General features: G+C 31.5%; 3 protein-coding genes across 6 annotated transcripts in view; all 3 read right to left on the reverse strand.

Moving 5' to 3' along the window:
• Positions 1–81: 81 nt before the first annotated feature.
• Positions 82–1,998, reverse strand: CSN6 (COP9 signalosome subunit 6). The gene is made up of 6 exons (XM_076415126.1): positions 1,680–1,998; positions 1,479–1,610; positions 1,276–1,427; positions 1,005–1,223; positions 813–953; positions 82–334 (listed from the first exon to the last, which is right to left on the reverse strand). The coding sequence occupies exons 1-6, from the start codon at positions 1,879–1,881 to the stop codon at positions 194–196; spliced, it is 987 nt and encodes a 328-aa protein (XP_076271241.1). The 5' UTR covers positions 1,882–1,998; the 3' UTR covers positions 82–193.
• Positions 1,999–2,320: 322 nt separating this feature from the next.
• On the reverse strand, positions 2,321–3,647 carry LOC143203031 (mitochondrial inner membrane protein Mpv17). The gene is made up of 3 exons (XM_076415129.1): positions 3,506–3,647; positions 3,238–3,452; positions 2,321–2,921 (listed from the first exon to the last, which is right to left on the reverse strand). The coding sequence occupies exons 2-3, from the start codon at positions 3,415–3,417 to the stop codon at positions 2,571–2,573; spliced, it is 531 nt and encodes a 176-aa protein (XP_076271244.1). The 5' UTR covers positions 3,418–3,452; positions 3,506–3,647; the 3' UTR covers positions 2,321–2,570.
• Positions 3,648–4,432: 785 nt separating this feature from the next.
• NFAT (nuclear factor of activated T cells 3) overlaps positions 4,433–26,118 on the reverse strand; it is a 49,748-nt gene continuing 28,062 nt past the window's right edge. For 2 of the 4 annotated variants that reach the window (XM_076415107.1, XM_076415109.1), the window contains 10 exons: positions 21,716–21,893; positions 17,930–18,106; positions 17,110–17,276; positions 16,230–16,381; positions 15,940–16,122; positions 15,358–15,514; positions 15,052–15,239; positions 14,263–14,404; positions 5,162–6,769; positions 4,433–4,816 (listed from right to left, as the gene is read on the reverse strand). In XM_076415107.1, coding sequence (XP_076271222.1) covers positions 4,812–4,816; positions 5,162–6,769; positions 14,263–14,404; positions 15,052–15,239; positions 15,358–15,514; positions 15,940–16,122; positions 16,230–16,381; positions 17,110–17,276; positions 17,930–18,106; positions 21,716–21,893 — 2,957 coding nt within the window. In that variant the 3' untranslated portion in view covers positions 4,433–4,811. Of the gene's footprint in view, positions 4,817–4,998; positions 6,770–14,262; positions 14,405–15,051; positions 15,240–15,357; positions 15,515–15,939; positions 16,123–16,229; positions 16,382–17,109; positions 17,277–17,929; positions 18,107–21,715; positions 21,894–26,118 lie in introns of those variants that run through there. The other 2 variants (XM_076415106.1, XM_076415108.1) reach the window with 1 other exon arrangement.

A 26,118-nucleotide genomic window follows, 5' to 3' on the forward strand; every position in this document is an offset into this window, starting at 1 on the left:
TAAGTGATCATAGAAAGGTAAGTTATCACACAATTTAGCTTAAAAATATACACACATTGCACATTCAAATAAAACCAAAAATAAATTAATTTTTTATTTATTACTTTCGCTCATTTTATTCATTACAATTAAATTCACAGCATTATCAATGCACGACATAACATTATAAATATTTAAACAATACAAAATAACACTAGAAAAAGATACCTCTCATCCTCCTGCCTAAACCCTGTCTTTCATATAGCACATTAAATTTATTAACAAACTGGTTCAAATCGTTGCAACTCTTTGTTAAAGCTCCAAGATAGGTCATCAATCCAACATCATTACATTGCTGCAAATACAAATTTTATTAAGACATACCTGAGTATATCACAACAGGCTTTATGAAAATTTTGTCGGAATGTTAGAATTTGTCATTTATTAGAGAAGTACATTACTACAAGTAAAAACAATTGGCTATTATGAAAAATAAGTCACAATAAGTAAAGCTCAAAATAGTATGTTTTATAGTACTATTTTGAGCCACTTCTCGATTTAATATTTGTTACATGCTACTGCGATTGTAGAAATATAGTGTACGTCATATAATTTAGTAATTTCATATATTTAGAACTGCATGACGTGTGATTACCACTACACAAAGTTTCTGGCAATCATGTACACAAATTATCACATTATCGTGTGAACAATATAAAAAATTCGGGTTGTATAGCATGTCAGGTAATTACGTGTTACCTTGTCAAAGACACCACAGTCGATTTTTTATAACAGCAAATTATTTTTATCTATAATTGTATAAAAAAACTTACATTATAAAAATCCTGTCGGAATCTCAAACCTTGTACAACTGGTAATCTGTGACACAAAGAATAAGCTTCCCTCAGGATCTCATTATTTCTTGGTAAGTCACCATTTTGCACAGCTTTCATATACTGAAGGACCAAACGTACCTAGAAAACGACAGTGTTTTGTTTCCATATGATTACCTCACATTAACTTACCCGAGAATGTAGCATTTTAATAGCACTGTGCTGTGCAGTTAAATGTTCTGCAACCAAGGAACTCTCTCCAGAATCCGTTGATGACATTCGGGCTACATGATCAACACCGATACGTTCAGCTTCTTCCGTTGCAAGAGTATATGTAAGTGAGACAAAGAGAACGGTCGCTTCTCCATTTACCAGATCAATAACCGACTCATATAAACATACTGGTAAATGCTAAAAAATTCCCTAAGTTTTTTCTTTCATAATTATATTATGTCAAACTTACATCGATATTTTTATCATAAGGATTTAACTTGAGCATTATAGGTGATTCATTAATTTCACAGATTTGTTTATGAACTTTAATATCTGAGTTGTTCGGTGTATCACCGGTTGTATACCATCCTATAAAATCCATATCACTAAATACCTGCTTAACTGCAAGAATATAATGTAATAATGACGCAACAAAGGTTTAGAAAAACTTACATTGTTCTTCTTTCATGTTATAATAATCCCTATCTATAATTATATCTTCTCCGATAACACTAAAAACTAATTCAAACGAATTCATAACTTCGATATTGCGCCCTTTTTGTTTCCCGATAAGAGCACCAAAAACTACAAAATATTATAGTAGACACACAAAAGGTTTAAAAAAGAAAGAAATACGATTAATAATTGATCTACCTTGAGGAACTTGACCATCACCTTGCGCTCGGGCTCTAGTCCAGTGTTCTGAAACGTTCATAATAACCAAGGGATGCAACGAACAAGTCACAGAACCGGTAGCCCCAACTGCCATAACATTTTTCGTTAATTCAGTTGTATCCATAGATTGTTTCGACTCGGACGCTGTCGCCGGCGTTGTATCCATTGATTCCACCTCCATTTAACAGCGATGATTTTATTAGTCCAAAACGAATACCCAATAATTTACAGATATATATTTATAAACTATGGCTCTAAAGAGGTTAACTTGTCAATCATTTGACATAAATCAGCTGTGCCAGAATCCGGCTCGTATACAAATAATTTTATAATCCAGCAGCTTTATAATTACACATAATATATATAGTCAAATATTAAATTTGATGTTCGATTATAAACAATATAATTAAGGTTATTCGATTATCGCCAAATTCCTCATATGTTCATGATGTTATTTGAATCAATTAAGAGCATATTATGACAACAAAAAATAGAGAATCATAAAGAATATTACTCCAAGAATATTTTCTTTCTATATTTTGTGGGTACTATTTGCAGCACCAATTAGTGTTGTCATAATGCAAAATTATATATATTTTTTATTTCAATGTAAAAACAACTATAAATTCGTAAAACATTTTATTTTTGCATTGATAACTATTTTAGGTTCTGATAATATTATTATAATAATATGGATCAAAAATATATGCAAATATATTTGACGTATTGGATATACTATAATATAAAAAAAATATATTATGGAAATATTAGAAATGTTTTGACTATTGTATGTTAAGTTGCATATATATTAAAGCTGATTTAATTTACATAAGTATTATAAATAAATAATGATGATTTCTTATGTTTATACTAATGAACTTTTTGAGTTTTCCATGACAGATAAGGATTCCAGAACAGGGCCACAGTTTGTACTAACAGGACTTGATAATGTCGTGGTACCCAATAAAAGTTAATTAGCTGAACTGCTGGCCAAATTTTCCAACTGTTTATGACAACGTCAGGATATGTTTTAACCATTTCCTGTTTCAAGTCTCTCATGTTTTTACCGTTCATTAAATTTACATTTGCTATAAAAACAGCTAAGAAAGTGGGAAGGAAGACTATCTGGTCAATGGCCACTTTCTTCAAAGCCCCTGAACTGGATCCGCTTTTTCCCAGATATTTTGCTAATATTCTGTACCATACAGTTAACGTAGGACCCTAAAAATATACATATAATACTATACGCCTAAGAATGTATTTTTAATAAAATAACTTTTGCCGACTTTTATAAAACGATGGCCTGTTGACCTACGATAAATTTGTATCAACTGCGGTTTCTAATTAACGACACTATTCTACGAAATACATTTCAATTCAAAGTTCACTTGGACCAATATATAATAAAAATGGAGAAATATATCATTATTTAATTAATATATTTTATTTAATTATATAATTATTTATATTTTATGAAGTTTATGTTTTAATGTTTAATTACAACATAAAATAATTGTTATATGATATATACACTTACAACAAAACAAACTCCCAGCAGTCCAAATTTAACGGTTCTCATTGGTTCAAATTCTTTATTTTGTTTCTTTTCGATCAACGTTTGAGCGACAACATCCCCAACAGCCATCATGGATCCAGTCTGAACACATTGTACAAGCAAAAAATGTTTGTCCAACAATTTTTGATATGCTCGCAACATGGTTGTTCGTGAATTGAATTAAAGTGTTCAATCAGCTTTAAATAAAAACAAAGTAAAAGTAATTAACCCTATAAAGTTGTTTATATACCCGACATAGCAAGATGGGAATTTTTCACTTCGTAGAATAATAAATTCCAGGAATCTTTATGGTATTTTGTTAATTATTAGTTGTTCTTGATAGCATATAAGTTATCAAACGCATTGAGATAAATCACATCCTTTTAATTTACTTTAAGGAAGAGAAGCGGCTACTAGTTGAATCAACGATAGTAGCAACGATACTACTGACTTAATGCTATTTTAATTTCGAATTTCCCCACGTTTATCAAAGTGAATTTATTTTTAAAAAATTTGAAAAAATCATTGATACATGTGAGTTTTGATCGATAACCTTTTGTCACTTTTTGGTGAGATCATAATTCCAGCGCTGTAGAACTAATTTTTTAGGACAAAACCAAAAATAATTTTGCATAAATCGCTTTTGAAGCTAGCTTTATACCATTAAGTGTGTGGTCTAGCGTTGTTGATGGATCATACCAAACACAACATCACCGTCCTTGGCATCAACTCCGGTTTCGCGACCGTTTGTGAAGCTTCATTGAACTTCATTAAATAAGTGTGGCTGTTGATATACAATTTTTAAGCCACCTATTTGGAAAATATAATCTTATATTTATATATTACTCCATCTAATCATGTATTTAATGAATAAAATGTATGTAGTGTACATCTCAACCTTGGTAAAAACAACTGATATTGATCAAACTTCAAAAGTAATGAATAATTTTTTCCTCTAGTGATGCCAAACTGGTCAAGAACCTACTTGTACCATCCTGTTGAATTGTATAAAGGCATGCTTTAATTCCTGGAAATTTTACATGTAATTCATATTTTTATCACCAGATATCAGGCATTTTATTAGAGCTTTTTATTTTAATTTTTAAAACAGATAATAAAAATGGCTGTTTAATGGGAAACTGGGAACTCGTATTAGAATGAATAAATAAATATCGACATAAAATTATCCATTAATATATTTATAATCATTAAACAATAACAAATAATATAGTATATTTTAACACACAATATTTCCTCTTTGTATTCAAAAATACAAACTGATAAACTTAAAACTAAGAACCAACATAAAAACAACATTTTCAAAAAATACAGATGAATAATTTAGTAGAAAGACTGCTTTCACGGAAAACAATTAATTAAACACTCACAGATCAAAATAGTGGGGCAGTGCAGTTTAGTCATTGGATTCTTGTAAAAATATATGTTTGTTTATTTTCGGGATGGGGAGATGATTTAAGCTGCACTCGGAAAGAATTCGAAATAAAGGCCACTGACTTCGATAAGTACGGACATTGAAAAAGCCTCCACCAAATGATTTATACTGAAAATAATAAACAATTTTATTGTATAAAGAATTGCACGACAGTAACGTGGCCATACCGGCGTCTTCAGAAAGCATGCATTAAACTACTGTAACTTAATAGTTTTAACATAATGTAAATTATATAGGGAAAGTATAAGTGGCTTGTTAGTATGTATTTAAGCTACAATACGGTCTACCAGTAGCAACGTTGAGCAAACAAAATAGTAATATTTACAGACTACTCTATACACTACACCTAACCATTTACTTAAAAAATAAAATTCATATAATGTACACGAAAAGATCCATTACAATTTTGTCGATTACTACATCCCGAGCTAATAATTCAGTGATGGTAGTTACCTTGGTCGAAACAACTGGGATTGATAAAGTTAATCAGTTCATTATCGGTCAGCGACGTGAAGGACTGAGGAATCATTCGGTCCTCGTGTTTTTTGTCGCCCGTTTCCGATGTGGTACCCAGTTCTTTAACGGGAAGTACGACCACTTCACTTGGATTCTTCGCGGTTGGGAACGGTGGAACAAAGGTATTGGGCATGCTCATCAAATTCGATTCAGTAACAGTGGGGGTCAAATTCATCATACCCGACGTGGTTATCTCAGTGATTTTTTTCTGAGTCCTGAAAAGATCCTCTGCCGCTTGCAACAAAACAGCTTTCTCGGGCTCCACATTTAAAATGGTGGAGGGTTCTTGTGTAGTAACTGGTGGTAGAAGTGGTTGTTGCGGAACGGGCAAAAGAGAGTCCCCAACAGGAGTAGTGGGTGGACAAACGACGGGACTCAACAGTGGTAGTTGGGAGTTCAATATAATCTCCGGGGAATGATGCTCGTGGAGTATGGATGGTGATGTAATAGTCGTGTTGATCACTGGAGCTACAAGTAAAGATGATTCACTGCTAAGCAGGACCTCTTGATGTGCTATGATTGTTTCTGACGAAACTGTCTCCGATACTTTGGTCGCACTATTGATACGAGGCCCTAAAGGACCAACAAACAAGTCATCTCGTTTTTCAGAGTTCATCGATGCCGAAATGCTTCCTTCTAATGCACTGGTGATGGTTGTGTTGGTATTAGAAGTCGTGTTAGTTGTCCCGGGCATCGTAGACTCGGCAATTGCGGCTGCCTCAGACTTAGCGATGGTACTAGCTACGTTGGTTTCAGTCAGAAAAGGTTGTTGAGTTGCCAGAAACATCGATTGTGCTGTAGCTGGCGGGGCTGTGATCATATCGACCTTATCAGCTTTGAGGCTTGAGAAAGATGTGGAAGGAATGTTCACAGGAGGCAACAAACTAGCCTTAGATTCTATTTTGGTGAGATAGTTCTCAACGCTTTGTCCACTTTGCGTAGGAAGAGGAGCACTAGTGGGTTCAATACCGAATATTTTCAACGTCGCCATGGAAGAGGCATTCGAGACATAATCGGTCACAGTGGCATTCATCGGATGCTTCATTCGGACACCCATCAGCTTCTCCATGGAATTTAGAGGCGCAGCTTGCACCACCTCACTAGTTAATGGCAGTTCACTGCGCACCAAGTCACCGGCATCCTCACCTACGCTCAAATTAGAGTTATCCCCAATATGATTCAATAAAGTTCCGTGGTGTAACATGTCAATGGAATTATCGTTGATCATGGATATGTTTGAGTCGTGATTAACGTCCAGCGAACTCTCAGAAATCGGTCGATAACGTTCTCGGTGTATATCCAGGACATCTGGAATAGAACTCTGACTATTTTCATCGATATATTCTTGTTTCAACACATGCATCGGTGGCGAGTGGCTATCGCTTGCAGACGGTAAACTAATGGATGATCTTCGAGTAGAAACAGGAACAAGGCTAGATTCGGGTGGTGGCATCATATCCAAGTCCTGTTCGCGTTTTCGCGAATTCCAAACGGATCCTTTAAAGAACTGATTAGACGGTGGGGCATGTTGCGATTCCATTTGTACTGTAAAATACGAAAAAAACTATTAGATACTTTTATAGAGACAAACGGAATGCTTATGTTAAAGTCGCCAGCTCAGTCACTGCAAAAAAATGGGAGGACATGCCATTCAAGCCAATATAGTATATCTCGAAATGTTTTTTAAGTATAATGTCTTGGTAATTTAATATTTTTCAAGTTCGAAATCTCAAATTGATGTTGTTGAAAACCATAATAACATATAAATAAAAGACGACATTAAAATGTTCTAGAGTACAAGAAGTTTTGCAAAAATTTTACTCCGTCAGTTTTGAAAGTAGATTTAATTGCTGATACTAAACCCACCGATCGCTTAATAATAAGCTAGAAACAATAATACAACACCATGGACAAGAATTGCAACTTCAAATCATAAAATCATTAGATATATGCTCCCTTATTTACAAAGTTCAGTTGATTGAATACCAATAACAGCTCACTTTCACCTTTATGGCTTCATCATCGTTGAAATAACCACATATCCGGTTTAAAGAAACCATATGTGACTATCCTTCAATCAAATTAAATTCGTCCACAACAGAACTATTTGATACGGATTTTGGGCCGCAGGCATCATTAAACCTTATCCTGAAAAACATAAGCGTGCTCGATATCGCGATATGATAACTGAGTTATTTATGCCTAAATAGAACGGTACTGATGTATAACATATAGTGTTGTTCCTTGATGCTATTTGGTTAAAAAATAAATCCAATTTTCAGGAAAATAGACGCTGTTATATTGGTTTACTTCATTTTCGATAAATTATGCATTAAATTAGAATCTAAATGTAATGCATTATAATAATTTAACGTAAAAGGAAAATTTTAGGAAGCAGAATTGAATTTATACATTACAATCCTCCTCTTTCCACCCAATCCATTTTTCATTGGGACATTTCCCGTACGCCATAATTCCTACTATAATCATAATAGACAACCAACATCAAATCTGGATTACTCATGTTTAAAAAATAGCTATATATAAAAGAAACAAAACAAATAATATGTAAAAATACAATGGCTTGATAGGCTTAACCCACAATATTGACGCTCTAATCTCACTATCGATTCACGCTTAGATATCGCACGATATTCAAACGAAGTCCACATGTAACTCATTCAGTGTTGCGTATATCTAGTAAAAGGAATAATGGGAATTTATGAGAATTGAATAAAGTGAATATGTAAGTAATTAAGGACTAACAACATATGTGTTCAAGAAATCTCTCAAAAATATTGTTCAACTTCACAACAAAATAATGATAATGTTAGTTTTGTTAGTAAATTATAGACCCGCAAGATAGATGTCTATTTCTTTTATTTGTTTATTCAATTATACATAGATTCAAGTACATTAACGAAAAGAAAATTTAACCAAATAATGGAATATACTTTGTTGTAGCTAAACTACATACATGTAGAGAACACTAGAGACAGTAAAAGCTGTAACTGTGAAGTAGAGAATATAAACTAGAGAATTGCAGAGATATAATCCGAGTCGAAAAAATGAGAGTTAAACACTCATAGAAATAATGTATAACGCCCTGTACTACTACGGACGATTACAAGAAGCTTATCATGAAAAAAGGAAGATATTAACATCTATATACCAAAAAACAGGTACAACAATTGAATAAGATAAAACCTTGTTAAACCCATGAAATACATAAAGAATTAGAAATTGTGTTGAATCTATGTATGTATATATATATATATATATATATATATATATATATATATATATATATATATATATATATATATATATATATATATCGAAAAATCTAACTTACAAGCCTAAATATGTTAATATGTCAAAAAGGTCTTAAATGAACCCAACTAAAATATGTTAAAACGCATATAAATAAATATGAATGTGTATTGTCATGCCAAACTAGCTTAAACTAGTAAATGACTGTTCTCCTAAAATTCTTGCTAATAGTGTGACCAATATAAATGTAAAAAGTATTTTTGTTAGTTTAATACATGAGGCGAAATGAAACATTGATATTTCGTTCCGTAATATTACCTTTACACTTTATTTTGCAAGAAATACATTTGTATGTGGTTTAAGTTGTTATGTGGTTAACAAATACTAATTACTTATAACTATAACGATTTTTATCAATTTTGAAAACTATTATGAAATAATTTCAGAAGATGTTAAATTTGCAGTAGAAAGTTTGGATCTGGGATCGACGATTTATCAAATTTGAGTATTAATACTATAATCTGAGTTACGCTACCCAAAACTTTATTTCAAATTATCTGAAACTACTTAAACAATTAAGTGTATTTCCTCTGTATTCAGATGGGATGAATTTTACATTTTTATTATTATTAAAAAAGCGGAAACAGAGGCGAATTGTTTTCTACTTTGTCATAGCTATAGAGATGTCTTTACTAATAAAGAACTTTTTGTTTTGTTTTTGTTCCACTTACAAGGGTTGAAAATATGTCGAGCAGGGCGCACCTTTTTTAGCCTTCTATTTTATCCTCAAATAGGCCATAAACATGCTATAAAAAATGGTTACTAAAAATGTTTTGCTCTACTAGTAAAAACGTTTAAAATGTACACCAGAAGCTCCTCTTACAGTGTCAAAAGGCTGCGCCGCAATTAAAATATAAATAGTTTTCCCTGTACAACGGCGTAATATAATGAGAGGTATATATCAATTATTTCATTTTACCCAAAAGCGAATATTACTGTCACCATTTATTATATCGAGAAGAACAACAGAGAGAAATCTTGATGGATTATTGTGTCGGATCAAGGGCTGATGGATACCTAATTCTACAAATCATTCCCACAGAATGTAAGTAAATAAATAAAACAAAAACCATCTCATTCATGCGTTGCGTCAACATTACGGGTCGCTAAACAGGGTACACGACGTATCTGACTGATTCCCTACAAAAGAAAGAAATGAAATTTATTATTTCGTCCTGCAGCAGACGCACCCTGCAAAATCTCTTTTTCTACTGTCCTGGAAAAAGTGCGATCGGAAAAATAATTAAAAGCTGATTAAAATGCTGGGATAATGCTAGAGGATTTTCAGAAAAAAAACTTACAATAAAATTTAAAAATTAAAAAATTTATCAATATCAGTTTAAAAGTAGATGTGTTTGAGATAACAAGTTTTTGGCTTGTTTATTTACTGTGTTAATGTGTTCTTTGTGTGTGACATGTGTGGATGGATGAATGGATGGATGAACGAATGATGATTCACATCTGATAAGAAAACTAATCTTGCTCCAATCGTATTTATTTTTTGTATTCAAAAAATCTATATGAAAATTACAAAAAATAAACGTCGAATATCAAACATACAATTGATGAACGAGCGTGAATAAGGTTATGGGAACATTGCGACTTTGCAGCTTTTATAGAAACTTGTGGCTAGTTTTCTTGTGATGCCAGTCACACCTTTCAATGCTAGCGGAATACGCTGAAAAATGTAACTTAGAACTTGAAAACTCAAAATGGCTGATGTTTTATTATGGGCACATTTCTACACGTTCTACATTTTGAGTTTACAAATACCAATACCATTTATAGGAATATATTAGTTTTCGAATTTTCTGCATGAAAAGACCAATATAGTTTTTTTATATTAATATTATCAATATATCCATATATAAAAACCTTTAAACAAGCACAATTGGGTCGCAATTAATCCAAAATTGACAAGCAGTTTAAAAATTAACTCAGAACATTGGGAGGGTATTTTATACCAAGAGTGAGACCTGCCGAAGTAATGAACATTTTCATATGTACAGAATTTTTTACCATATATAAGACGAGAAATAAAAGCTATTGGAATCAAGACACATTTCTGGAACTAATGAAATGAGTGGATGTGTCATTAAAAGACATCTAAATATGTTAAAACCCAAACCCGCGTAGTAACACAAAAAGGAGAAACGAAAAAATGTACAAAAAACAAGTTAAACGGGAAGAATTCACTGTTACGCTGTTCAATATGCTTTAGATTATAAAAATGGTGTAGAAAATGTTCACAATGTGAAACATCTTTGGTGATGTAGTCGAAATTACTTCTTGAATTCGATGCAAAAAATGCGATTTATGGAAATGGGTTTAAAGAAGAAAAAACATTAATAGTATTAGCTGCAAACTTTGATATGATACAAAGTGAAACACCTAGGAATTGCTGTAGGATAGAATAATAGAATTGATGCTAGGAAAAAATAAGAACAAGCTCTAGATTAAATAAGGAAGAAGATGAAAGGAGAGCGAGTAAATATATAAATTATAGATCTGGAAAGCTTCCTTAGAAGCAGCAGTTCTTCATATGATGTTAAGCTTATCATATGCCCAAATGATAATATCACTATAAAGGTTAATTTCAAAATTTGATTATAAATTAATTCTTCCATAATAATCATAACACATGTTAACTTTTTAGTTAACATAATTGAATGCAGACTGTTTAAAGTTGTATATTATTAAGAAAATATATGGAATAATAAAATTAAATTAAATAAATGTTGAAATAAATATTCCTACAAACTCGATCACTATAACTAACAACTACAGAATATAAATACATGATCAACTAAATGGATTGTATTACCACAAGTTTCCATAAAAGATTAATAGTCTTTTATCTATGAAAAGGCTCGTCAAGCACAATGGTACGGAAAATGTATGAAACAAACAACATACGAACATATTCCATCAAAATTCCATTGCACTCAAAGCGTCGTATCTTATATGGGGTTGGTATGTGTGATGGGTAGACGGGGTGTGGTGGTGTGTGTGTGTACGTGTTTAATGAAGTGTATTTTATTTTTTTAAGTACCCGTGAAACTAGAACCTCAATGACGGACCTACGACGGATTCTTAGGCACCACAGGCTGAGAGTAGGCGGTGGTAGATGGCCCCATTGCATATACAGAGCCTGTACGCTGTATGAGATAAATTGAAAAAAAGCAAACGCAATTGAAATTTGTCATACTGATTTCAAGCTCATAATATAATAAAATTGGTCTCGAGGTTTCTCGATCCCATCTTTACAGATAATTGTAAAATGTTTTGACAGCTTTTACCAACCATACAGGATCTTAGCACTACCTTTATTTCAAGAAACAAAGAATAAGTTCTGATGTTCTTTTTTAACTTCGGTTCGGAGGTTCGTCTACTGTGGATACACCATAGATTCACACAATTAAAAATTCACACTGCTAAACACCTATTCTCACAATCATCTTAACTTTAAAGCCATCATTTTAGTCGGAATATTATATTTCAAATAAAGATTCGAAGAGCGTTGGCGTTGCGTCACGCCATTCTTTTTACAAATCGAGGTTTGAGAAAATTAGAGAAGTTTATATGGAATGAATGCTTTACAACCAATCTTACTATCTAGTAGTCGATTCCTTGCAAAATTTCAGCTACTTGCTTTGTTGATAAACCCTCGTTCTATAACTAATTTTGTTTTCCTATTTTTGAGAGCAGAAAAGTGGTGCAAACTATATTAGAATTAGCAAAGCAAGTCAACAAGCTAATATAAAGGAATATAAAATGATAAAACTATGGAAACTTGACGTTTGACTGTTTTGAATTATAATTTCAGTAATTTTTGGCGATTATTATCACAATTGTTGTGATATCTGGTTTTCCTTCACTAATTAATATTCCTACTGAATAAATAATAAAATAATAAACAGTAAACGAACCTATTAGTCTTTAATCTTTTAATGTTTGGTGGGTAGTTTGAAAATGATCAGTAATGAACAATAATTCACGAAAACAAGACACTGTCAAAAAATTTTACAGTACAAACACAGAGACAATAGAGACAATAATCGATAAATGTAGCTTTGGTAAATTTGAAACTACATCAGGAGAAAAAATAAAATTTTAGTATAGTGTATACAAAAAAAGTTCGTTAAATAATTACATTTCAAAATTATCAAAAAAAAAATACAATTCAAAGTAGTAAAGTACATTTCAATAGAGTAACAATATACATATTACATGTTGTATTTAAAATATTACAAAACAAGGAATAATAAATATTAGAAATATATCGTCGGATGAAGACTTTCTTTCCTAAATAAAACACAAAAAATGCAAAAGTTGAAAAAGTTCTGCTCCAAAGCCACTGAAAACTGTTTTAAGGCTACAATATCTCTCAATACAGAGAAAAAATATGTGTCAAGAGGTTTTAATTTTGTTTTATGTCATCAAACAAAAGAAAAATAATAGTTTATTAAACTGAACATTCAAATCGATAGTGTAGCCTATGTAAAATGTTTGGGACCAAATCGTGCACTACAACGCACAATCTAATCCTACCTTCCACAGATTTTCGCTCACTATCACCAACACTACCTATACCTTTCGTTTAAAATATTCTCAGGTATATATTCACTCAACTTCCACAACCAGTGCACGATTCTCCCTGAAAAATCTTGAGTTTATATTGAAAAAAGCTAAAAATTCGTTTCCTCCTAATAAAACATTGATATATAGTATCGTTAACAAATATTATTTGCGTCAATTTAAAAGAAAATGAAAACGAATTTTTAACTTCACTCCGAACGTCAGGAACCTCAAATTACGAATCAAACAATAACTTTAGCAGAAATAATTCGAAACGTTCATACTTTCATAATTTGATCACTAAAATTTATAATTTGAAATAACTGACGAACTCTCGCACACTGTTAGTCAACATGCAGCAGATTGACTTAATAATAAATTGCTAGTACCTGTTTTATCAGTGCGTCTCGCTTTATTTTAAATGAGGTTTCGATTTACGATGGTGTCATAACTGCATTATTATTACTATACAGGGGTCAGTCAGTGTTTCATATGTCGAAATAGAAAACTGCTTGAAACTTAGCTACATGCGCGATGTAACTTCACTGATTAAAAAAACTGCATGCAATAATATTTATTATAGCACCACAAGCGCACGAGGTGTCCATTTACTGAACCCTGTATATTATTTCAAAACAACACCACCCACATATAGTTCAAAAAGCATCAAGAAAGAGTTTGTTTAACTTCAATTATCCTATTTTTGTTGGCGATGTTGTCGTTATCAAGCTTCTCGCTAACGAGTAAAATAAACAAGCCGGCGACGTCGTTTTTGGTTCAACTGACGGGTTAGATACTCAGTTTTAGATGTTTAAGTTGACAAATCCATATAGCTGGACATACAAGTGTCTGTAAGTTATATTTTTGAGAATCTTTTTACTTAATAATGGGTATATAATTGTGAATACCTAGGGTAGCTATCCCTCTCAAGTATTAAGCTCTTGTATTTAAGGTCATCATCCTTCTTTTATGGTTATATATTAAGAGACACATGTCAAACAAACTCATTCGTTGAATGATTGATATTGAAACAAAATTGTAATATATTGACGCAATGACAATCAATACCGCCCTATTAAATCAACCTATAGTAAAAATGTTTTTAACGATTTATAACGTGTCCTTACCGCTCATTGGCCCGTTAACGGGTGTATAAACGAAATGTTGCGATTCACTAGTTTTACCGCTCGACATCACGCATAACCTCACCGTTATCGGTTCAGTTATGTTTGGTCTGCGGTAAGGTGGTACAACACACACAAAATGTGTCTGCAAAAGAGGAAAACATTATCCAACCTTATTAAAATGTATCCATACATTTTAATAGTTACAATAAGGACTTAAATGATATAAAGTATCATTATGTTACTCAGTAAGTTTCAGAAGAAGTCAGTTTAAGAAGAACATAACTTAATGGTTTCAAATACATTCCGAATACATGTTACCATTTGCTCAGATGTTCAACTATTGTATTTTATTATATTAAAATAAAACAATATAATCAATTAATTCATTTTAGATATTATATTTTTAAACTAAAAAATCAGTTAAATTTCAATGGAAGTGGATTAAATTTGTTAACCTTAATATATTTTCATGTCTGGAATACAGACTTTTATGCACAGAATATTTTGGTGATTGTGCTATAGCCATATATAAATATAATTCATACAGTCTAGCAACATTCTCAATTCGTATATAGATCTGTGCATCGTTCTATGGATGAAGTGTAATTTAAATACTTAAAGTAAGTCAAAACCAAACATCTGTTTTCACGTAAATTTTAACAATAAGTAGTCCAAGCATAACAAAGACATCAATAAACAGCGGCTTCTCTCGTTGAACCCAAAACTTACTGAACAACCTTCTATTTAAAACCAATGCTTGAGAAATATTATGATATTATGTGTACATACCTGTTGTAAGTATTCTTTATCAGGGGCGACCGATTGCTCCCAACATAGGCGGTTGCCTTCATACTGCTGGAAGAACACCTTGGTGTCTTTCAGAAAGTTCTTGCCAAGAACGAATAGTTCTAAGCCGCCATTGGCCGGACACGACGTAAGGGACTTTTTGCAGATCTCGGGGATACCAGGTGGCTGAGCTAGTTAAAATATAGTTAATAATAACTTGACTTCATTATTGTTTAAATAAAGTTACGAAAATAACTGTTATTGCTAATTAATTGAAAGATTAAAAATGTCAATTACATGCATACTTACTACACACAATTGGTTGAGAACAAACTTGTAATGTTTCGGTGGTGCCGTTGTCGTGGGTAATTGATGTCCGAAATATCATCCGACACCGAGTGGATTTCTTTTTATTTCTATTACCCAACTGATCAGGAAACCTATGTTCTACATCTACATTTCGTTCCTAGAAGAAAGACAAAATATTTCATATACCGAGTTATCAAATAACCGTTTTTTTCAAGTTCAATATGGTTAATTTGGTTTTTCTTATTTTTTGACCAGTCGTTAAAAAAAATCGAAAAAAGATACCGACCGATATATTTCGTCTTGTGATGGCTACGAAGCATCAACTATAGACTGATTTTTAACCTTTTATTTAAGAATGGATTCAAAACGAGCTCGATAGGTAGGTGTTCAAATGTTGATGTATGCACTACATAGTCCGGACCTTGCTCCGCCGACTACCATTTAATCCAGTCTTTCATAATGGTGTAACGTTGACTTTAAAAGATGTTTGATAAACGTTTATCGATCAAAAAGGCACATATATCACTGATTGGTATTTGCAATAATATTTTATAATAAAAACCCATAATATATAGAACATACCTTCAAAATTCCGACACAGTCACAAGTGGCACACATCTCTTTTGCCGGATCAAGCGCTAATTCAATAACACAAGTACCATCGATCTTCTTTTCATAACAGGGTGTTGAATTTTTCCCGCTAACTTTACATGCTTGATAAAACATGTGCGGTGTTACTTTACCTACATCAGTGCCAATATATACCTAAACAATAAATATTTTAGATAAATATGTAACTACAGTAATAGAAATAGTATATCAATGGATCATAATGACGCCATGTTATAATTATTTGAACCAATTATAAGTACCTGAAGAGTGGCAGGTTTATAGTAACCTGTTAACTGGACAATGGGAAACCCATTACCATCTCGATCTTTAACCGCTCCTCTGCTTCCTTCTGTTTGATATCGCGCTCTGTGTTGTTGTTCAGGCTGTTTTACTATTGTTAACGCTATATCACCTATAAATAACATCTACTAATTAGCAATTACCATTATCATTCATTTAAATCATTCTGTAACGAAAAAAAAAACTTAATTATTAACAACAGGATGGACCACCTGCAATTATGAAACTTAATACTCAAAAAGTTCCGTGCCTGATAACAGATAACGCCATATCAAATTTTTCTTAACTTAACCTGGTAGTTCCAACATTCAAAGGATACGTAGCAAAATTTCACGATAATTTGGCGTAGATCTTAAAAGTCACGGTGGTTTTAGTGAGACAACTATAACCAATCGTCCAAATTTGGTCCCAGGGATTACTTTCGGTTTGAAGACATCAAAAGAATGTTTCAGCAAAAGGGGTTTGGCTCGAATGAAAAAGTTATTATTAAAGTTGAAGGCCATTAAAAAAAAGCAAGTCGTTCGCAAAAAAGAGGGTCTTCAGATACTCTAACCTGCAAACCATGGAGACATGTTCTGTAGGAGAAACAGCTTCCGCGTTGGTCCCATCATGTTGAAACCACTTCGATGAATTACGTTTATTAAGTTTTTGGGGTTGTGGACCCAAAAACTTCTTTAACGTTCAAATGTAATGTTTCAAAAAAAGTTTATTATGGTGACCCATCCTGCACAATATACATCTACATAATGCTTTTTGAATAATAGGCGCTTCTAATATTTTAAGTCAGTAATTAATTTTTTATAAAAATTATTCATATTTAAAAAAATAATCTGAACTAACCAAAACGTGATTTTGATAATAGCTGTGTCGCTAATGTTACAGGAGATGTGGGTGTTTGTCTACTGATTATGGGATTTCCACGTGGTACTGTTCTACTGCTAGTTGTGCTTGTATTATTTGATATATTTAGAGATGGCACAGATACTGAAGGCGCTGTCCTAATTATACTGAAAATAAAAACATATATTAGTGTAGAAAAAAAATAGTAACCTTATTTCATGACTGAAATTATGTATATGGCGAAAAGCTATATCAGTGTTTATAGTAATGATGAATTTAGTTTTTAAAGTTAAGAAAAAATCAGGACATAGTATATTCTAAAATTTGTTATGCACTTTTGAATATATATTAAAAAAATGTTATTCTACAACACACCATTTCTTATTTTATAATTAAATATATATTATTCTTTTGGTTAATTTTTAGGAATAACTAATTGTAGATGCTTCGAATTATTCTAGTTAATTTCGATTGATTCGATATACATAATAAAAATTGTTTTGTCAAATTCTGTAATATATCTTTGGAGATTTTGGAATAAATAATTTTTTACTAAAATTAAGTGGTATAAAACATTTCAAATAATTAAACTGAACCAATTTCACCCATGGTTCTGTTTCTCTCTTCGTATAATCTTCGATTTTAAATAGTGCCAGAATATTTTACGATTCAAATTATATATATATATATATATATATATATATATATATATATATATATATATATAATATATATATATATATATATATATATATATATATATATATATATATATATATATATATATATATATGTATATGTATGTATGTATGTATCTTACGAGATGTTTTCTTTGCATTGTCGTACGGAATTGGGGAAGCCGTAGCTGTCGTTGGCTTCCTCATCTTCCATTTTTATATCGAGACGCAGTCTTTTGGCTTCCGCTCTCTCCCCACTCCAGGTGAGTCTTTCTGATGACAATGTTGTGTGCTGTTGAGCATCGTTATGATGATCGAAACTGAAACAAAATAGAACGGTCGAGTTGCTTGTTGCATTGCATTATTCACTGATAACTGTTGGTTTAATAATCTCCTCCATGTTTCTTACATTAAATCACAAACATTGTGGAGCTGCATTTTACTATTACTACATGCTTTGTTATTGATACTTTTATCGCCAAACATCATTTATCCTGATTGTGCAGGTTTACGTGTTTCATTATAATCCTTCTTTAAATTATCATTTATTCATTTATATTAATATTTATAGTGTTTTACATTATAATTTTTCATATATATTTTAAAGTCTGCTTTTACCGACTAGGGGTTTATCTGGACTGGACCTATTGTTTAACATTAAACCGACTGGCGAGTGACCAACTTTAGAAATTATCTCAGAAGATATCCGGTCTTACCCAGCCTGGTTACTGGCGTTACTGGGATCATTTTGTTTGTCGAATTTTGCACTCTTGCCTGGACAATCACAAACATACATTTACGACCATGCCCCAGCAGGATTCGAACCCCCCGGTATCGCGACAGTAGGAAGACCGTCCTGTTGCCTTTACCACCGCGCTACCAAGCCGGCTAATTGTAGAATAAAGAGGAGGAAATAATTTGAATTTTTTCATGTTTTCTCTAATCAATAATGTGCCGTTTTGATCGATAAATATTTTGCCACTGTTTTTGTAAAACCATAACTTAGTGACTGTATAAATTCTGAGTTTTCATGACAGAAAACCAGTCCAGCGATTTTTACAAGTTTTCCAATTGTATGTAACTGATTCTAGACTGTTATGGTTTGGACGTATGTAAATGGTATTACATAAATCACATGCAATAACTGTGTGTTTTGAAAAATAAATAACCGATTTTCGTTTTATTTCCAAATGTTCTAAATTTTTGATGGCAGTACTATAAAACGAATGAATCATATAATAATAATGATATTGAATAGCTATAATTCGAGATTCAAGTTTCTGTTAAATATATTTTTCGTACATTCGAACACACCTGTTAATTCATAAAATACAAATAATCTACCTGTTTGTAGTTTATAAACGGGTGTACTATTGCTCTAGCAGTGAATTTTATAGTATTTTTCTTGTAATTGATGTTATAATATTTTGTTTATAAAGCAACATTTGTTACACCGACATGCCACGAAAATTTGTAAATTCTGTTAACGATTTTTGTTACGTTTCTGCTATACTATTAGTATTTTAACAATATAAGACACGAAAACATTTGATGACTCCTCTACAGCCTCGTATCTAATCCAATTGCTTATCTCGTAACCTTATTGCAATGTAGAATCAAAACATAAACTAAAAAGGGAGTTTTCATCAACTAGTCACCTTGAAATGAGAATGGCGTCGAAACAGCACCATTAAAGATAACGAACCCATTTAAATATTAAAATAATTATTAAGCATAAACTAACACTTATCATTCAGCGCGAATCAAAATGCATTACGACTACGTTTACAAGCTTGTATCTAACGCATCGAATATTTATGTACGGTTTTACTACCATAACATTTATTCAGATAGATAAATTAATTATTCAGTTACTATTACGCTGAAAAATGCCCCATATATTATTTAAATAACTTTTTCTTTAATACAAGCAGGTTTAATACCGCTAGGGGGTGCCATATATATTGTAACCTAATTCATCATTTTCCAGTCACTTGCGATGCTTTTTTGCATACATAACTCAATAAATTAAATTTTTTAATCGTAGATGAATTTTGGCAAGTGAAATGAAATTTTAGATGTGAAAACTTGATGTGGTGCTTAAAAAAATAATATCTTTATTTTAAAAATAATTTTATATTTAAATAGTCAGAGGCAATCTGTAAGGAATTAAGTGGAAGTTGAAGTGTGAATTAAGTCGAAAACTGTTGCATCGTTTTCTTAGTATCATCGATTTGTTAAGTAGTAGTTTCTTCTTGTAAATTAAAGAAGGTAAATATTTACAACAACTGTATTCATCTACAGACACGCTCTATTTGAATTAATATTTATAATTATTTGCAAACAGTTTCATCGCCATCATATTTTTTTTAAATAACATTTTATTAATATATTCTTTTTTACACTTTTTTTTAAATATATTACACTTTCATATCGTCTTCCGTTAAGTTTTTTTTTATTAAGTAAGGTCTCCTATTGTTATTTTACCAAATTAGATGTGCACTGCAGTATCCTAAGTTTCATCGTCTTCATGTATCCGTAATTAACATTCTTGTATGTATGTAAAATTGAAAAACGTGCAGTTAAAAATTATTTGTTGAATAATTATATTTCATTTCTAACCGTTTCGGATGAATATTTGTTTCCGACAGAAAACTTGAAAGTGAATATATTTTCATATTGATCTTTTTTGAATGCACTACTAACGGTATTACTCACAAGATTAAACTGATACCGTTACCGAAGATGTTTATTATATCGTACCGTACCAAACGTGATTTTTGACATTTATCAACTATGACACAAAATAAACAATACATTTCATCCACACTAATTAATATTCTTAAAATAATTGTAATCAATGTAAATGAAATGCATTAAAAACGAGTGTTAAAGAAAATAGTATAGTTGTGGTTATTGATTGTGAAGAATGTATGAACAAATTATTAATTTAATATATTTGATTTCAGGGCCATATTGTTATTTACTAATTATAAAAAATTTATATTTGAATAATATACAGTAACAATTAATAGTTCCCCAAGTATATTTAATTTAGCATAAAGATTCAAAATGTTTCGGAAAAGAGATATATAATTTCCCTGACCGAAATTACAATCGAATAAACAAAATCGCATCAACACATCTTGGCATGATGCCTAGACTCAGTGATATTGACATTTTCTCTGTAGTACAAGTATCTAAATATAGAAGAGCGCAATTTGTAGCAATATAAACTTGGTATAATCACTCAACGTCGGGATACGCTTAACCAAATTTCATTAATTATTAATTTGCCCAATGCCATAGTAATCAATCAGTTTAAACCGGCGTTCGCTTGATATACTAAAACATTTATTTTTTTTTAAGTTCTGAGAAAACTTCCAAATACTCAAATAAATATTTTTATCAATGCTTCTTGGTTGTTGTGGCCTTTGATACACCCCGTTTTTGATAAGGGCACATAAATCAAATAAAGACACAAATCTTGAGAAAACATTAGAATCGTATATTTGACCATATATTCAACTATTTCTGTATAAAGACTAGTCAGTTTACAGAAACACATGTAGTTACTTGAAAATCGACAATTTTTAAGGGCGCCGACAAAATCTGCAAAATCTAATAAAATAACCCTTTCTACCGTAAATATGATTAGACGATATTCAATAGAAAATATCTTATGCGCCGTTGACAAAGATAAGAATCCACCAATTTGATATTAATACAATAGCTGACGTTATTTGAATTTAATGAGGCGTTTTCGAGGCGTGATCAGAAAATAAAGGGAATTTTGAAATTAGTTATGAGAGAATAAGTATCAGAACTGCATTAGTTGTACTGTTTTCGTTTATCACTGTTTATATACCTACTACAATTCAAATTTTCCTTTTTCGTATAGTTTTTATTGATTATATAAAATAACTTACCCTAAACCACTATCGTTTGAATTATCACAAGGATCTAGGCTTCGTCTATAGTTTGATCTGAGTTTTCCTGGTATGTCTCGAGTAATGATTTTTTTTGCGATGGGTGGACGATTCGGTCTCCTTTGTGGCCTTAACGTGTCTAACGATGGTTTGGTACAAAGGGTCATTTTTGATGATTCTGGAAAATAAAAAAAGATTCCTAATCATCATAAACGAATAATATTTAAAACTATACAAATTTATATTATCAATTTAGTCTAGATTATCTTGTAGGGAGTGTACGCGAGAGTTGAATAACTAGCAAGCGTAATTATTTTTCAAAAATTATTATTTTATCCAAAAAGCACTAGTATACTAATTTCCTAGATATGGTATAAACGGGGAAACTATCTTAATATCCCAATATTTGGCTGCGAAAACTTGTTTGCTCAAATAAGTTGTTTATTAAACGTTGGAAAATTTAGTTCCAAGCCTGTGAAAATGTCTTCCTGAATGTTCCACTTGTTATACTGCAGTTAAAGATTCCGAAGAAAACGATTAAATTATATTTATTCTAGACTATGATGAATATATCCAAACCGCAATCGAATATATTCGTCAAGCAATATAGTAACCCAGCATTGTTGATCAACTATGTATAAAATTTGATCTCTGAATTATTTATTAATATATCAAAATGTTTGATGTTGATGAAACAATAATATTCTCCATTCGTTACATCAGACACTAAAAGCTAATCAACGCTTGAATATATAACCAATAAAGTCACTATATTAGTTGCTAAACATGTTAATGTATCAAATTAGGAAAAATATTTGAAATATTTATAATTGCGCATTACTGTTTATGTTATAATAGTCAGCGGAAGCATGTGAAGAAATCGATTTATACATATAATTTAGTTTAATGTGCTAGGAATAATAAAAAACCATTGGTCAGACTATAAAATCAAAACTGTTACTAAATTATCGTTTATTTATAAGTCATTAGGCTGATATGAGATACTAATGACGATGGAAATTTTTATAAAATATTGTAATTTTGAAAGCCATATAAACTGTTAAAATATATCTGTAATAGGTGTCCTAATTTTTTTCATAAAAAAATATAAAAGATGCTTATATCTTAATTGTTACGCTTTATTTAAAACTAAAATAGGAGTTTTAAATGGAGAGACAGTTGCACTACTATTAAAAAAACCAAGAAAGTTCTTTTAGTTTTTTATACTGACAATAAATAACAATCACATAATGTATCCGACGTAAATAATGCACGTAATGTTTTATTTCGTCTACCTCTATTCAGTTATGATCCCAAATCTTATTGCGTCGATTTGATTCAAAGCTTGCATACAGTTTGGGATACTTTGTATAATATGTTGACTAGAATAAAGGTTGTTCTTACAAATACGTAATAAAATAATGTAAATAAAATGATTATTAAGATATGAAATTACACTAATTTACTAAACACTACACTAATAACAAGAAAAAAGATATAATTCGTATCTTGTTTAAATTAATTGCGCATCAACTATGTTGTGTCAACGCGTATTCTACGAATACTTATCTTGTATATGGTGACTTCTATATCTAGAACAGGATATAGTTAATGAAATCTCGATCAGGCGGTACTACGTGAAAAATAAGTTCAATTTGAAAACGTCTCTGAATGTATTCACGCACAAATCCAGCAAAATAAACAATCGCAAACGTCCCGTAGTAATTTAGATAACCTGTGTTGAATCAAAGTTAAGTGACCCGATTTTTTAACGTCATCAAATTAAATATTTTTATGTTAGCATACTTGACAACTTAATATTGACTTATAATGTTCAAGGGAAATGTTAGGTAGTGTATAAATACCGTGACCGTTTTTATCAGACCAGACGCCCGAGGAATTATGTAGAAAACACTCATTTCTATTTCACTACATTATATTGAAAAGAAAAATACTACATCTTAAATATCTTCTTAATTACATGAAATGAGTCTTGTTACGTTGAATATTGTATTGCCCATCCATTCTATACATTTCGGACAGCTCTCAGACAATTTATGGAAGCAATTCCAAAAGAACAGTTTTCCTTTGGGCTAAACCATTCTACTGTGTACAAGCGCGTGCTGCATAGATATGAAAAGGTAGTAGTCGAATGGAGCCAGCTCTGAAGAGTGGTGCGGGTGCGATAAAATGAACCGCCTCCTTGCCTGTAGGAAGTAGGCAATTCAGATCGTAGGCCACCCTTTTGGGGTTTTCCTTACATAAACCAGGTCTAAACGACTATTTATCGAACCATATCACATTCTTCCAATCTTCAAGTGTCCTGGTTTTATGATTGCTACACAACTTCTTCTGTTATACAGGGTTCCGCAATCGCAGGTTAGATTTGTGGAGCTTTTTGCTATTAGCCTACTATTTTTGTCAAAACAGTAAGTGTTGAGTTCTACTGTCACTTTTTCGCGATAGATTTGTTGTATGGTCACAATAATTTTTAATATCCGTCGACCTCTCTGATATTTTACTATATTTTATGTATGTTGACATTATTGTGTATAGCGTATCTCCTGAAACGTATCTTAAACAGGCTCCTGAAAGTGGTGTTGCTAACATGCAACACGATGTATACGAGTATATTGCATGGCGTTCATATTATTTTGTCTATCCCCTCTACCTCATTCTTTGATTAATATTCTATCATCTGAAGTCAAGTGATAGCATTTATCGGCACGTATAAAACCAGCAGAGATTTGGTTTATCTTGTTCTGACACATGTGTTAATCTACTGTTACTTTGTGTAACTTTTCTTATTTGAGCAATATTTATTATGGCATTTAGGCTCGTAAATTCGCGACCAAGTGTTAATTAGATTTTTATCTCAGATATTACCTAGCAACTGCCGAAAATAAACATTACTAATATATTAATCCTCGTTTCATTTTTACCTTAAAACTGGCCGTATTCCGACATGGAAAAGTCAATGGGAAATTTAATTACCTGGCGTCAGCACTAACAGTACTAAATGCACTGACATTTGGTCCGCTTATATAATCAGCCCAAGTAAATACCATTTCTTTAAAGCAAACACCATTGTGAAACGTTTAGCCATAATGTGTTAGTTTAACACATTATATATACCCTAGCAGCATCGAGGCAAAAATAAATCCTGCCAATATTTGTTTATATTTTACTAAGGTATCGGTTTTTAATTAACGTTAATCGGATAACCAAATATTTTAGTAACATACTGGAAATGGGAACAGAAACGTTCGTTGTAGTATTTTGTCGTTAAACATTACTATTGGGTTGGGTCATCATTTAGAGTGTATTTTATGTTGTTTATAATTAATAAATATTTTTAAGTAGCTGTTCGTGCTTTAAAAACAAGATGCCATAGCCTTTCCGTCGATCCGAACTATCACAACGTTCGTCTCTCACAGATTCGTAAGGAAATTCAACTGATGTCATGCCATAGCCACGCTACAAGCCTGACTTAGCTCCATCAAATGTTTATGGTACATTGACTATGGCGAGATATTTTCATTCAGCCTTCGATAACTAGCGAAAAATAATATTACTCAATTCCGCTTGACCTGTCAGTGTGGTGTGCAATATTTTACTTCAAAATGAAAGATTTACTGGGCTCTTCCATCATGCAGTTATAGTTCGTTCAATATAAATGCTTTTCATCTCAACATACATTCTGCAAACTATACTGCACATAACATAAAGAGGCACAAAAATAATCATCACTGACGAAGTTTATACGAAAGTAAGATATCTGCTGCGGGCCGCTTCGAAAAAGATACCTTACAAGGAAGAAACTATTATAAATAAAAGCTTATTAGTATCATTCAAGGTAATTTTTGTCATCAACGGACACATACATATATAATTCTCGGGATACTTCGGGCAACTTCATTCTGCCTATGTATATATTATAAAAAATTATGAAATATTTTGTAAAACAATAGACAAGAGGTAACAAACTTACTGCATATTTTGAGAAAACAACTACTATCGTCGTAATTTGTTTGGCTAAATGCAATTTGCGTAACATCTTTATCTCAGTAAATAATCATTGTAATCCGTGTTTTCTAATATTCTGTCGAATTTGTCTAGTTTAATCTTTAAACGTAATTTAAATATTATAAACTGTATCACTAACTACACATTTTATCAATGCAATGGTAGGATCTTGTAAGAAAATCGTGTTAATTTTAATAAATAATAATAATGATGACAAATGTATTTTTCTATTGACTTGCCTTAAATTACAACATTGCAATTTTAGAATTAAAGGTTTTTAAATAAAATGAACCAGAAAGCACCTATAATGTTGTATTTAAAATTTGATTCATAGCTACTTTAATTCATTGTTACTTCGTAAGTATTTATTATATTTA

The sequence above is a fragment of the Rhynchophorus ferrugineus genome, unplaced genomic scaffold (genome assembly GCF_030347505.1).
Source record: "Rhynchophorus ferrugineus isolate W39M unplaced genomic scaffold, kcgeb_rfMv2 rfM9, whole genome shotgun sequence".
NCBI lineage: Eukaryota > Metazoa > Arthropoda > Insecta > Coleoptera > Curculionidae > Rhynchophorus > Rhynchophorus ferrugineus.

Excerpts from the sequence above, each read along its gene's own strand:
- CSN6 (XM_076415126.1), bottom strand. The coding sequence starts at position 1,881 with ATGGAGGTGGAATCAATGGATACAACGCCGGCGACAGCGTCCGAGTCG. Across the intron at positions 1,428-1,478 it reads TAACATGAAAGAAGAACAAT|TTAAGCAGGTATTTAGTGAT; the intron begins GTAAGTTTTTCT and ends ATATTCTTGCAG. Across the intron at positions 335-812 it reads TCCGACAGGATTTTTATAAT|CAATGTAATGATGTTGGATT; the intron begins GTAAGTTTTTTT and ends TTGTATTTGCAG.
- LOC143203031 (XM_076415129.1), bottom strand. The coding sequence starts at position 3,417 with ATGTTGCGAGCATATCAAAAATTGTTGGACAAACATTTTTTGCTTGTA. Across the intron at positions 2,922-3,237 it reads TGCTGGGAGTTTGTTTTGTT|GGTCCTACGTTAACTGTATG; the intron begins GTAAGTGTATAT and ends GTATATTTTTAG.